A 14,450-nucleotide genomic window follows, 5' to 3' on the forward strand; every position below is an offset into this window, starting at 1 on the left:
GATACCCAATTGGATCTGTAGCATGCAAGCTTTGGATATGCGAGTAATTTGTGACCATATGATCATGTTGGACATTTGTATTCAAATATATATATATATATATACACACATACATATAGAGTTATTCAAGCATGTTTTTGTTTATTACGTCTTTTGAACTACACCATTAGTTTATGGATTTTAAATCTTAAATCTCACTATTGTACCATAAAATTGGAATGTTTTAGAAAAGATTGAAATTTTAACACAGTATTAGATTGCAAGATGATCATAATTACAAACAGATAAAATTTATGGGAATGTAAAACTAACACAAAGAAGTAAATATAATTTGAAATACTTTTTTTTAAGTTAGCATTCTGATTGTTTCAAATTTGAATTGACCAGAAAATTCATGTAGTATAAAATCACTGCAGAAAAATCAAGTAATTTCCCCTTTACCTGTTGAACTAATTCTGAACAATTTCAAATCAATGATCTTAAATTGGAATAAACAATTTATTGACCAACTTAAGTATGGAAAGGTTGGAAACTCTTTGAGAATCATACCATGAATTAATGATAAGGTTAAAAACAAAAACGTTATCCAATTGCCACTTTGAATGTTGAAATTTACAGTTTTATTTATTTCTTAAAATAACATTTACTATTGATTTGTAGAGCACCTTGATACCTCATTGTAATTGAGATGGATTCTTTTATTTATTTTTATTCATTTTTATTTATTTTTAAATTACCAATGGTTGTTGAATATCGATATACATCAAAAACTTGCATTTGATATACTTCCAAAGCAAAGACAGCAAATATTAATTACATAATATATTGTATTGATTAACGTGTAATGATTTGTATTATGATGTTTATAGAAGTGTGATGATGTAACTAAACTAAGCTAATTTACAAGACAAATGGTTGTATGTTACTATTTGACTCGTAAAGTTTTGCAACAAAAAGGATGTGGTCGCGTTTTCCGACACCCATCTGGTTCCGTAAGAACCACCTCGCGCCGTGAGCGCAGTGTCGCGACGATTAGCTCGTCGACGGGAATTGGGTTCGCCGAAACGTCAACCAACTGTTATGCTCATCGCATTTTCGTGATAAAATTACGAGCATAGAAGCATTTCCTCGAATAAACTGCAGCCAGCGGCTGCTATTTTCATCATCGGACGCGCTTCCGTGAAGGCTTGATTGAATTGCGAGCCACGAGGAGCGCAGATGCGCTTGCGGTGACAGGATACCTCCGCTTTGCAGATTAAGGAGCACATTAGAACCTTCATGTGGGAAGTTCCATCCTTCAGGTGATGGAGGTTTTGGTCGGAGCAGCAGCAGCAGTAGGGCCCGTTACTGGCTCATTTGACTTCGAGCTTAGCGCTTCCTCGTCGCGGAGCGTTTTCGGGTCCAGATCCGGGGAGTGATACATCGCAGTGTCGTAGCTCGCGTGCAGGCCGAAGAAGAAGTAGTACACGAGCATGAGCCCCGTCCAGTATCCGAACCGGACGAAGCTTGCCCGGTCCAGAGAGCCGAGGAGGAAGACGTTAAAGGCGATGGAGAGAGACGGAATCCATGGCACCAACGGGACCCCCCATGTCTTCGGCTGCCGGAGAGGTTTTAGGGTTGTGTGAAGCGCGAGCGTGGCCAGGAACCAGATGGGTCCACACACAGCGTACACGATATAGCCGCTTTTGTTCATTCCCCAGAAAGCTGCGATTACGATGGAGGCAGCGATGATGATCAGCATGTAGGTGATGAAGAGACCGCCATGCTTGGGAGACGTTTCCCCGGGGACGTAGTAGCGGCGCACAAGGAGCGCCACTGCCACTAGGAAGAAGATGAACAAGGAGGACATGGAGAGGAGGTTGCCAAGGATCGGGAGGTCTGTGAAGAAGCCAACGATTGAGCTCGCAAGGATCATGGTGACGGTGGCATTAATTGGAGTTTGTGTGCGCTTGTTCACGCGGGCAAACCACGGCGGGATCATATGTGAGCGGGCAATGTGCGTGAGGTACCGAGCTTGTCCAACTGCGGAGACCAACAAGACAGTAGTGATCCCTTTCAACGCGCCCAGCGCCACAACGTACTTGGCCCAATTCCAACCCACACTCGAAAACGCCACCGAGAAGGGAGCCCCTTCGTCGATATCCGTGAAGGGTACCATGAGGGACAATGTCAAAGCCATCATGATGTAGATGAAGGTGCAGATGACCATGGACCCGAGCAAGCCAATCGGGATGTCTCGCCCTGGATTCTTCACCTCCTCCGCCATCGTTGAAACTGCATCGAAGCCAAGGTACGCGAAAAACAAGACTGACGCTGCACTGAATATGCCCCGCGCTCCGTAATGGAAGAAGTCGTCGGTGAGATTGTGGGAATGCGAATGCGCCAGACCAGCAACAATTACGAAGGCGATAATGAACATGTTTAATATGGACGCGATCCAATTTACAAATGATGTTCCTTTTGTGCTCCATGTCGCAAGCAATCCTGTGAAATTCACCAAAAACCATCTCTTCAGAAACTACTATTTTTCTTTCAAATCAAAGGACGTGCCACTTCTTCCTAAAAGCAGCGCCAGACGTCGAGCCTGAGCGAAGACGATATTTTTGCTCACCGACAAGTATGAGCACGCCAACAGCAATGGGATCGAGCTTGTTGTATCCCTCGGCAAGGTCAGTGTGAATTCGAAGTCTGTCGCCAACGTCGATGCCACTAAAGATGAGGGAAGCGAAATAGGAGGTCCACCCCCTAGCGACGGCAGCACCACCTATGACATATTCGAGGACAATGTTACCTGCGCCGATGAAAGCCACAAAGTCGCCAAGCTCCACCCGCAGGTATGCAAAAGACCCCCCTGCGTAGAGATAATGCAATGAGATATTCTTGTCGTCCTCGTGTTCTTCCTAATTTTCATGAAGAACTCGGTGCGCGAGGAGAGTATCGCAAAGCAGGTAGATACAAAGATGAGGCGTCAAAAGACACTTACCAGCGACAGGGATCTCAACAGCGAATTCGGTGTAACAAAAAACGCTCAACATGGCAGAGAATCCAGCTATGGCGTAGGAGATGACAATAGCTGGGCCAGCATAGTTTTTGGCCTCCACTCCGGTGATAACGAAGATGCCTGCGCCGACAACAGCTCCAATCCCGAACCACATGAGATCCCACCAGTTCAAGTTTTTCTTCATGTCCACATTGCTGCGGGCCTTCATGGAGATCACCTCTTCGTTCACCTCTGTGCGTGCAAATACCCGATCCTTCAATCTGCTGGGTGTGGCGGCAAGTGCCCGTCTGTAGTTCCCCCAGCTTTGGAAAGACTCCTCCGGCAGCCATGACCCTCTCATTGTCACGGTGGCCTACCGCTCTAGCTACACAACAGCAACAAAGAAGATTTTTCAATTAACCATTTCTCGCAAGAGCTTGTCAACTTCGTGATGTCCTCAACGCCGAAAGATGTGACGTAGTTAATCTGGTGGGTAGTGTAGAAAACAATCCTTACTACCTCGAGAGGAAATTCTTAAAAACAGAAAGATGGGGATAAAAACCCATTGACACTGCATAGAAAGGCCACAGGGGAATCAATAACCAAGAGTCGTGACGATGGTCAACCATACCATCACTTCATGCATTTGGGTATTCATGAGAAGCGTACTGGACCGAGTTCGATGCTGTAGACGTTGACAGTGTGAGGGTTAGCAGATGGAGTTCTGGAAACAAAGATAAGCAATGAGTCTAGTCCAGAGCTAGCATAAATTCTTTTCCGTCTGGCTTGACACAAACTTGAAAAAGCTTGAAGGGGGTGATCAAACTTCTTCTGATTACAAGTCACGCGACAGGCTCATGTGAATCTCAAGGCTTAATGGAAAAGATTTACGGCCATTGATGGTTAATTGCGGCAATCTTCACTTGCAATCAACGCCAGCTCTTAGCAAATATCACCATGCATGCTCCGCAGGAACTGTCAAATTTAGGAGCATCGGAAATATCATTGTACTTTTGGAGCTTCAGCCACTCCCAAATTAAGAAACAGAATAGTTGTGGCAAGGTTTCTAGATTCACAAAAAAAAAAAGCAAAAAGACAGGCTTCATCGTCGGTGCTTGTTCCAATTCTTGTCTTGTGATGAAAGGGAAATGAAGATTCTGGAAAGCGACAAAGCAGCCTCGAAGGTGAATTCTACTCTCCTGACATGGAACATTTCGTCACAACTGAGACAGTGGATTGAGAGTTAGCCATGGCAGGTACATTTACTTTATTCAGCTGCTCAGTAAGGAAAAATACGCTTGTCCCCACTTAATAACACGAGAAACTTCTCTCCTCTCAGATGAAGATGACTTGACCTCTGTATGTCTGGGGTCTCACAAGATCAAACTACAGGAGAATTCTTTCTGTTTTGTAAGCAAGAATCTGGAACTAAAGTCTATCACATTTATACGCCACTTCGTAAGGTCTAATAAACGAGGGGACAGGTCAAATCGATTGAAACCAACGCCATGGATTCGGCTGCAGTGGATCTGCGGAAAGAGGAGCGGGCATCCTCACGGTGACTCATCTCTGAACAGGCAATCACTAAACAACTCCAAAAATGGTAAAGTGCGATTGAAGTGAAATATCTTACTGCTCGACAACCTGGAGTTGCTCGGCGACGACCGCGAGTGCGAGTTCAAAGGAATGCAACCGGGTTGGCACAGCTCATTATCCAAATAGAGGGTAAGGTCGGCGCTCGTGAGGATGAACCCTCGTGCTCTAAACAAAACTTGGTTACTTCGCTCCACAGTTCCATCTCCACACAGCCAACACTTTACTTTCGAGTGAAAAAAACGAAAAGCAGCAATAACACACACAGGATGCGGTCATCAGCAACACTGAACACAGCCAGGTAACCCAGCTAGCATTATTTCCCAAAGTCGAATGGAATCCTGCCGGAGCGATAAATAACAAAACCCTGAGGGCGGCATGGCGCCGAGTGGTCAAACCGAGAATGCAAGACCAGCGAGAAAAACCCACAGCTGAAAGCGAGTTCAGCGACAAATAACCCACCCGCCACTTTGGGACTGTTGTTGCTATTGTGACAACAGTTCAACCCATGGTTCAATTTAATGCTCCGACTTCTCACCGCCCACCTACAGCATGAATTCAGACCCACTTGCCAAAACTGGGCCAGTGTGGGAATCAGTGCAGGCGACGAACATCCGACGACAGTGAAAGGCTACATCCAAGCATCGGTCATTCCATCACCCCAACCGTGGATTCGTCACATGTGGTTGGGGTAGGGTCCATTTCGTTAATGAAGAGGCCATGGTCAAATCGAAGCCAGCTGGTGCAGGTGCATCGATGGGTTGTGCTACCGTGGATTGTTTACCGTAGATTTTATCAGGCGCCGTGCGATGACTGTCGCGGGGGGGGGGGGGGGGGGGAGTGGCGGTGGCGATGGCAGGTGGCCAGGACGACGCCACTTTGCAGGAAAGAGTGTGCTCGCCGTGAAGAGACACCCGCAAGCTTCCTCCATATCCCAAATTATCATCGTGTACGACGACGACGACAACGATGCTTTTAAATCCTAATCGAGCCTTAAACCCTAATTGAGAAGAGTTTGTGTGCATAATTTGGATTGTTGTCATTGATGGGGGGAGTTGCTGGTGGCAGTGCAAGGTGCTCGTGAAATTTATGGTGTATGGAATATATATATATATATATATATATATATCTTTTTATTTAATTATTTAATTATATAGAAAGAGAGGGAATTGTTAAATTCATCCACATATTTATTAAACTGACCCATCCATCCTAACCATCATCAAAAAATTCTCCATTACTGGATTTAAATTGGTTGAAAACCAATGAAAAAATGGTTGGATCCTCAATCAATATTGACACGTGGGACAATTTAGTAAATGCTTGAGTAAATTTAAAAATTCTCTATATTTGTAGATAGATAGTATGAGGGGTTTGTATTAAGGAATTGATTTGGGGGTTCAAAAGTCTTGTGATTGATTAGAGCTGTTGTTGTGGAGGGAGAGAGTAAGAAATTAAAATTGCATTGAATAGGTTGCATTTCTCTTGGTTAATATGAATGCACCTATTTTTTACATGGCATGAACACTATTGTTTTTTGGAATTTGTGGTAGGTCTACCTTAAGAGATGGTTTTACAAAAAAATAAGATGTGAAAAAAATTGAATAAAATAATAAAAGAATTAAATTAAATTAACTTTATGTTTTATGTTTGTTATACTTGTAAGAATTAAGATATCAGCTTGTAACTCCAGACTTGAAATAAAAGAATAATTTTAGTTCATTTCATGGTTACTAATCACTTCATATTAGCTTCAAATGCTAAAGCTTTCAAACAAGAGTTTTTATTTACCAAGTAGGAGAACCCATGATACAAAAGCCTTACAAAAAATCTTACAAAAGTTTCACAAACATAAACAAAGTCATGGTACAAAAGTGGCACAATTTTTTTCTTTGAAGCTTTTGTACCATAGCCTTTTAAAGTACACTTTTAAATATGAAGAACCCATTCAATCCATCACAATATTTCTATATAATATCATGTTGTGCATTTATTTGTATTTTAGGTTTAAACTTACATTCATACCATTTAATTACTTTTTAAAATATATATATTATTTTTTATTATGTTGGTCTTAATCATACATGATTAAAAAAAATAAAAAAACTATAGATAACACAATTTTCAAAATTTTCTCAAATAAAAACATCTACTAAATTATTTTAGAAGAAGTTGGCAATAATTTTTTGATATGTGAAATGTGTTTGTGTGTATATATATATATATATATATATATTAAAAATATAATTATATACGTATAGTATTTTTTCTTACATTTTTATTTTTATTATAAATTATGGTACATAAAAGCACACTTATATACATATTTAAATATTCTAAAAACATTTATCATCTAAATTTATTTAAAGCAAAAAATATTTTATGATTTTTTATAAAAAATAAAAATTAATTAATTAATTATTAATGAATTTAGAATGGATGTAATTATTTAAATTTTCATTACATTTTTAAATGTCAAAAAATCTAAAGGAGTCAAACAGAGTCAATTATAATAGTGTGGATTTGATTTATTTCTTTTAAAAACTATTCGGTATTTTAATTATTCTATAGTTTTATTATAGACTAGATTAGAATATAGAATCTCAAGCAACAAAGTCAAAAATTGAAAAATCTATTTTTTAAAAAAAGGTTATTAAGATTTGGTTTAATGAGAAGATTTAATCCCAATAGGATAAATTGAAGTTTTGGTTTACTTTTCATTGATATTATTTACTTGTTATAAAAACTTATGTGGAAGTAAATGTCTAGAAGAGGTCATGTACAACTGATGGGATCAAATTAAATAACATACCATATTTTTAAATTTTTTGTATGTAATTACATCTCTGTGGCATACATTAAATGAACGAATGAGATCATTATATTTGTGATTCAATTTCTATTCAAAAATTGTTTCGGAAAATCAATTATCTTGTTTTTTTTTTTCCCAAAGAAATTGATTCAAGAAAGTTCAATTAAACATTATATAATCTATACTAATTTGTTGTACGAGGCAAAAAGCGGTGTGAGAGACTCTTCGGACCTAGACTAGATGAACGACCTATCTATTGGATTTGTTTTGGCTAAGCAGAGTTCTATACGCATTTCAACTCTATACACAATTCTTACATCTTAACAAATAAGAAACTTAAATCTCTAATTATGGTCTTTAAACTCTCAATTAAGATTCTAAAATCCTAAATTATAAGTGAAATACATACTTTCGAAAAAAAAAATATTAGTAAAAGTCTTTGAAAAAATATAAGCCTTGGTAAAATTTTAGAATAGAAAAAATTGTGATAAATTGTGAGATATTTAGAATCAAAAACCTCAAGAATATTCTTGTAATCCTAAATCCTAAACCCTAAAATCCTAAATCGTAAATCCTAAAGTATGCTCATTTTTTAGAAATACATATATAACATAAATTCTTAATACTTAACTCCTAAATTCCAAATCTTAAACCCTCAAATGAATCCAATGAACCTTTTAAAAATTTCAAAAACCTTTGTATGACAAAAGTCAATATCTTAAAGTCTAAATCAAAGTAGCTATATCTTTTAAATTATGAATATGTATAGGAAAATAAATACACCATTGAAATCCTAGATGCCACAAATAGGGAGGTAGATCAAGTCAAAACCTAAAAATATTAATGCCTAAAAATCGGACACACCTTTATAATCCTAAATCCTAAATCTTAAAAAGATATATACCTACATATTCTATTTAAAATATTATTATTATATATAGGTACTTCTATGTATTTATTACATATTTTTTTAAAAAAAATTGTCATATATTAATCAAAGACAACTTTTGTGATTTTGAAAACCTCATATCTCTTAAACTATAAACTTGCTCAAGATTTCAAATATACCATTAGAATCAAAAGCATTGTAAATAGTGAGGTAGGTCGAATCAAAACTTCAAAAAGACAAAGTACAAAAAAAATCAACAGAAAATTGTATCAAGTCAAATGCCTTATATTTCAAAATTAAAAAATATGTATAAGATTTCAAGTCCACTACTACATTTCAAGATCCTTAAAATAGAAAGGTAGGTTAATTTAAAATTCAAAATTTCTTATTCATATTCAAAGTCAACTCAAAAGTCAAAATAATCAAATACTTAATATCTCCAAATGTATGCACTTTTTGAAAACTTCAAGTACATGTTTAAAATTGACGATTCTTAAATGGATCCAATGGACTTTTCAAAAATTTCAAAAACCTTTGTATGATAAAAATCAAAATCCTAAAATCCAAGTCAAAGTAGTTATATCTTTCAAACTATGAATATATATAGAAAAATAATTATACTATTAAAATTCTAGATACCATAAATAAGAAGATAGGTCAAGTCAAAATCTAAAAATATTGATGCTCAAATATTGGAGACACCTATGTAATTCTAAACCTTATATCCTAAACCATAATTCCTAACTCAATTGATTGCTCTTAAAGTAGCTCTCAATGAAAGCACCAATATGTTGTAGTAAGATTCTACTTTAGATAGATGTAGGATTCTACTTTGTATTTAAGTTGGGTCTAATATGCACAAAACCTTCTTAGATTTCCCATTGAGTATTTACAAAACTATATTTGTAATAAATGAACAAACTTGAAGCTTGAAAATTTATTATCCAAGATCTAGCTATTCAAATAAGCTTAAAATTTGAAAGTATGGGATTTATATCTTTAATCATTGTCACACAAATTCTTAGCCACAAATTTATTACCAATTATCTAATATCACCAATCGTCTAATATCATATTTTTAAAAATGTATCATTTTCTCATTATAACTCATAAACTTCTTTTCATACAATTTTATGTGAGAGTAACTATGGTCTTGGAGATGCGATTACATGAACAATTTTGAATACTGATTTATTTTTTAATTTTTTAAGCTTATTATTTCTTTAAATAAATTGAGTGTTGAATTCCATCCTATGTTAGGCTCATATGCTTAAATTCTTAAGACGTAAATATCTATAGAAAATTATTGACTAAAATTAACAAATAAAATAACTCATGTTCATGCAACTTTTTATTATAGCATCTTCTTTTATAGTGATGATTGCTCTTACAACAAATAGACAAATGTGAGACCAACAAGGATAGAAATCATACACTTGTGCATTTAGGGTTTAGATTTCTACATGGATCATCAATCTTTTGAGTCAAGACAACACCTACAGCTACTAGAGTTGCAAATGAGATGGAGATTGCCACTAACACCACAGCCATCAATAACAGTTCTATTGTTATCAAGGAGGAGATTAATACCAAGATTGAAGATGTTGAATTTGCATATTACATTGCTGTGATCTTACCCTAGTAAGATATATTTTTATTTTTTATTTTTGTTCAATACACTGTTTTGGAGCTATTTTTTCAAACATGCAAAAATCCAAAAGCAATAAAAGTACATTTGAAATTGTATATAAAACAAAAATAGAGAAGAAAAGATATGAGCTATATTTCTGCAATAGTATCAAAAAAAATAAAAAAATAAAAAAAGGCTTGTGTTCACTTGGTTGCTCTAAAGTGCTCAGAACATGATTCATTCTAGCCTTTTGATTCCTACTGCCAACTAGTTCATGTTCCCAAAGTATTCAATGAATGTTTAGGAATTGATAAAAAAAAAATTGTATACTTGAAGAGGAAGATCCCAATTAATGGAATAGACATTCAAAAAAGTTGGAAATAAAATTGGGTGTCAAACAATAGGTATATGTGGACACAACAATTCTGGGCAATCACTGAACGGCATATGATCGCATTGCAGCAAATAGTTGTATTAACTAAAATATAATTGCTATCACAAGTGAACTTATATTGCATTCTTTGGGATGACGTTCTGTTCATCTTAGAGCCATTCTTTTCAATTCTTTTTCTTACTTCGAGTAGAGTATTACATGAATCACAGCATTTCTAGACCCTGAAGTGGAAAGTCGTAGTCAAAAATATATAAGAAAATCCTAGTGTACCAAAATAAAATCCTTGCTGATGGTTGAAAGGTGGAGAATATGAGATTCTAAGCTGCCATGGGGGCCACATGACTTAGAAAGGAAGGTTTGAAAAGCCACACTAGATGGAAGTTTCTACTAGCTTCCGTGTCTGACATTGAAGAAATTATTCAACTCTTTGACAGTCCATCACTTTAGAGCCCAAAGTCAGGATCTGTACTTCATGGTAGTGTAGAAAATTGGGTTTTGCTTGGAACGGACATTTGGTTGCTCTTTCACACTGGAGAGATAAAATCAGTTCTACTGTTGGTATTCTTTGGAACACCATTCGGGGAAAAAAAAAGAAAAAAAGAACAAACACACACACACACAAACATTGATACCTCAATAAGGTTTGGAAAAGACAAAAAACGCAGTGACACGGTTTGGGTACTCAAAAAAATAATGTTTGATTGATCTTCTACTAGAACCTTTCGGGTCTCATTGCATTTGGCACACAATCGATGAAGTGTGAGCAAAGAGAAACACAGGACATGATCCCTTGTTTCCACATCTGGTGTTGTCAGAGGATCTACCTAGAATACATTCTAATATGTCACTGCTTTTGTATGAAAAAAAAATAGTAAGATGCCGAGTGTATGCTGAGACCAAAAAATTCCCCCTTTCCAATCCCTGCTTTCAATAAATGCAGAGATTCGCCTGCTCCTCCACCGCCACTGCAGTGGTGGAATGCGATGACCCGAAAATCCACAGGAGCATATTGTGGGTGCTGATGATTAGGATTTCACCCACGCCAAATCATTCATGGAAATCGTAGTAAAGACTCTGGAGCAGGTAGAGGGTAGGGGTATTTTAGCAGTTCGTCGCAACATCAGGGCCACATGCTCAGTTGGTTTTGCCATGCTTTGTCTTAACAGTGCGAGACTCAGCTTTTCTCATCATCCTGCTGAAGGGTCCCACAGTAGCATCCGTGATGTACTTGTAAATCACATACGACCACGATGTGTGGTGGCCTAAGTCTTCGTAAAATTCAGGAGCGATTTGCCTCACCTATACGTGAAACAGAGACAGAATAAAGTCAGCAGATGGTTTAATGCACCCAACCTACACACCCGCACGATGCACCGTATGCTGAACAACCTTCTATAAAGACTCAACCTACACGCCCTCACTAGTACAAGCTTTCGCCGTTCTATACCACCTAACTGCAACACATCACTAAGACAAACTGATTCGACATTGTGAGCAAGGTTGAAGAGTTACACTTGGAAGAGATGTACAAAAAAGTCAGGATAATGTTAGCAAACCGTCGGATTGCTAAGAACGCAAGGAGTGGTGTACGTCCGAACTAACCCGGTGTAGCTTGCAACCAGGAATTCGAGGGAAGTCATGGTGCTCCACGTGATAGCCGACATTCCAGGTGAGCATATTAAGAGGACCATAATAAGAATAAGTTTCTTGTCCTTTCAAAAATACGTAGTGCTCCGCGATGAAGTGCCCCGCAATGGGGTGCATACCACCTCCGAGAAACGTTGCGAGTAGCAAATACGCGAGAGCTTTAACGCCCGCGAAGTATAACAAACAAGCATCAAACGCCACTTGACAAAGAAGATTCGAGACTTCCCAGAAACCTGGTTTTTTGGGATTCAGAAAGAGAGGCCTGAACGCATAGAAGAACAATTGGCATAACACCCACGCAATCTTACTGAAGACATTCGTCACCAAGCGACCTTCCGTGTAACTGGGAATATCCATATCCATACCTTCCACTCCTTGATACTTGTGATGCTCAAGATGGTACTTCTGGAAGGTTACCGACATAGGGATGCTGATTGGCAGATTCGCGAATATGCCAAGCAACCGGTTGTAAACAATCGTCGAGAAGGCCAGATTATGACTTAGCTCATGAATAGCAAGAAACAAGTTGTGATTCAAGAATGCTCCAAAAAAGTAGGCTACCGTTACTACAACTGGCCACCTCGCCTCTTGCATGAGAGTTGCTGTCCATATCTGAAGCAATACAATGGCTACAATCTGCACAAGACATGGATATGATAGTGTGAAAATCAATCAGAACCAAAATCTACGGCACAGCGTTGTCGACTGTAGGGGCTACATTGATTATTACAAGAAGAAAATAAAAGAAAATAAAAATAAGAAAAACAAAGAAGAAAAGAGCCGGCTTCACAAATAAACATATCTTAAATTTCAAAACAGAGTCATCAAATTATTTCTAAATGTAGGATTTGAGGTTGAAGTTAATCTAGTGCCTCGTAAACCTTGCATACAGTTTGAAAACTGGCTATACTACCAGATAGAGTAATTTCAACATGGCTATGAAGTGATTCCTGGAAGCAGAAGAGATACAAAAAATTGAACATGAAAAATTGATAAATTGATAAACAGATATAAAAACAAGGCGAAAGTTTAAATCACGCCTAAAAGTGATTTACTACGAAGAAATCAGAGGTGCACTGCAAACAATGCAGAAGGACCAGGATGCCTCCAACCCTAATCCTGACTCTAAGAAAGAAAAGTATAGAGAGAAATGCAGTGATGTATTAAAAGCCATTTTGAGCAAGATGGCACGTACGCAAACCAAGATTGGTTCTCTACGCACGGACCTGACAGGGATCAACATAACAGAATGCCAAACCCTGGTTGAGATGAATATCAGGACATCTTAAAATTACCACACCATTCAGATGCCATTGTCTTTTTATAGGCCCAAGCGTCACTATTTAAGTGCCAACTACTGTGATAAAAACTCAAACAAACAAACAAACGGTGGAGGATTTAGCGCATCCTCTCACAGAACATGATTGACATGAAATGTCGCTACAACTTTCATTATGTTGCAAAGGCAAACCTAGGAATGCTACCATTCATGCGAGGGGTAAACCTCATGACAATAAAAAATGTCTACAACAAACTACCAACATACCTCAACCGCATTGGATACGCATAAATTCCCGCAAAAGCATGTGGAAAGGGCTCCCAAAAACCTATTTCGCGACTCTCATGACACGAGATCCATTTCACGAGCCTACGCATCTCCCGCCTCGTGACATTCAAAACGACGGCGAGAAGCCAATCACATGAAATGAAAAAAAAACGAGACAACCCAGCCCAACCCAACCCAGCAGAAAAAACCGGAATGTAAAGAACCTGGGGGAATGCGGCCGAATCAGGACCAAACAGCTTGCGGATCTCTGGGTACTTAGCTAAAATCATCTTCCTGCGCGACGCGTGAGGCTCATCAGCCTCAGCCCAGTAGAAGTCCATTGCCAGGGTCTTGACGGCAACCACACCACCCGCGGTGAGCTGTACCGACGGTTCCTCATTGCGCAAGGAGCCGTGATCACCTCCTCGCCCCATCGAAACTAGCTCTGACAATGCTAATAGCGTAAGGATCGCGGCCGAGTCCCCAACATCACTCATGCAGCGATGGCCGCAACACCCACACAGCCGCACTCACTGACGGTGCATTGTCGTTATTCCCCCCAACGCACCCTCCCCTCGCCCCTCGCGGCGCGGGGTCAGCCCCCGTAACGCCGGGTGGACTTTTGTCTCATGACGCTCTCTCGGTGCTCCGTCGCGACGGAACGGGCGTGCGTGCGTGCGTGCATTCGTTCGTCGTCCTCCGTCGGTGGCTGTTTCGGTCGACGGGGCTTTCGTGGTGCGCGACGAACGTGGTGGGTGGTTTTCCGTCCATCGCCGACGGGGTGTGCAAGGCGGAGAAACGCCCACAAAGTCATAACTGGCGAATTAACGAAGGAAAAGCTACGCACGTGTATACAAATTAGTGTAGAATTATTTGTGGGGAAGACAAAGTATTTGATAGAATAAAAAATTAAGAAGTATTTATTATAATAAAAAAAAATCTTCTTTGTTGGATGCATA

At 38.6% G+C, this 14,450-nt stretch overlaps 2 protein-coding genes across 9 annotated transcripts; both read right to left on the reverse strand.

The window, feature by feature from the left end:
- Positions 1 to 809: 809 nt before the first annotated feature.
- Positions 810 to 5,134, reverse strand: LOC112275475 (cationic amino acid transporter 1). Of its 8 annotated transcripts, XM_024505817.3 has the most exons (6): positions 4,614 to 5,134; positions 3,872 to 3,955; positions 3,612 to 3,665; positions 2,984 to 3,365; positions 2,612 to 2,851; positions 810 to 2,484 (listed from the first exon to the last, which is right to left on the reverse strand). In XM_024505817.3, the coding sequence occupies exons 4-6, from the start codon at positions 3,339 to 3,341 to the stop codon at positions 1,298 to 1,300; spliced, it is 1,785 nt and encodes a 594-aa protein (XP_024361585.1). In that variant the 5' UTR covers positions 3,342 to 3,365; positions 3,612 to 3,665; positions 3,872 to 3,955; positions 4,614 to 5,134; the 3' UTR covers positions 810 to 1,297. The 8 variants fall into 8 exon arrangements, with proteins under 8 accessions (XP_024361585.1, XP_024361586.1, XP_024361584.1 ...); XM_024505818.3 differs by lacking the exon at positions 3,872 to 3,955 and having other exon boundaries at positions 4,625 to 5,134; XM_024505816.3 differs by lacking the exon at positions 3,872 to 3,955.
- Positions 5,135 to 10,977: 5,843 nt separating this feature from the next.
- LOC112275635 (sphingolipid delta(4)-desaturase DES1-like) lies at positions 10,978 to 14,050 on the reverse strand. Its single transcript, XM_024506175.3, has 3 exons — positions 13,716 to 14,050; positions 11,901 to 12,581; positions 10,978 to 11,597 (listed from the first exon to the last, which is right to left on the reverse strand). The coding sequence occupies exons 1-3, from the start codon at positions 13,986 to 13,988 to the stop codon at positions 11,433 to 11,435; spliced, it is 1,119 nt and encodes a 372-aa protein (XP_024361943.1). The 5' UTR covers positions 13,989 to 14,050; the 3' UTR covers positions 10,978 to 11,432.
- Between the last annotated feature and the right edge of the window lie 400 nt (positions 14,051 to 14,450).

This window comes from Physcomitrium patens, chromosome 23, assembly GCF_059467195.1.
Source record: "Physcomitrium patens ecotype Gransden chromosome 23, ASM5946719v1, whole genome shotgun sequence".
In the NCBI taxonomy this organism is placed as follows: domain Eukaryota; kingdom Viridiplantae; phylum Streptophyta; class Bryopsida; order Funariales; family Funariaceae; genus Physcomitrium; species Physcomitrium patens.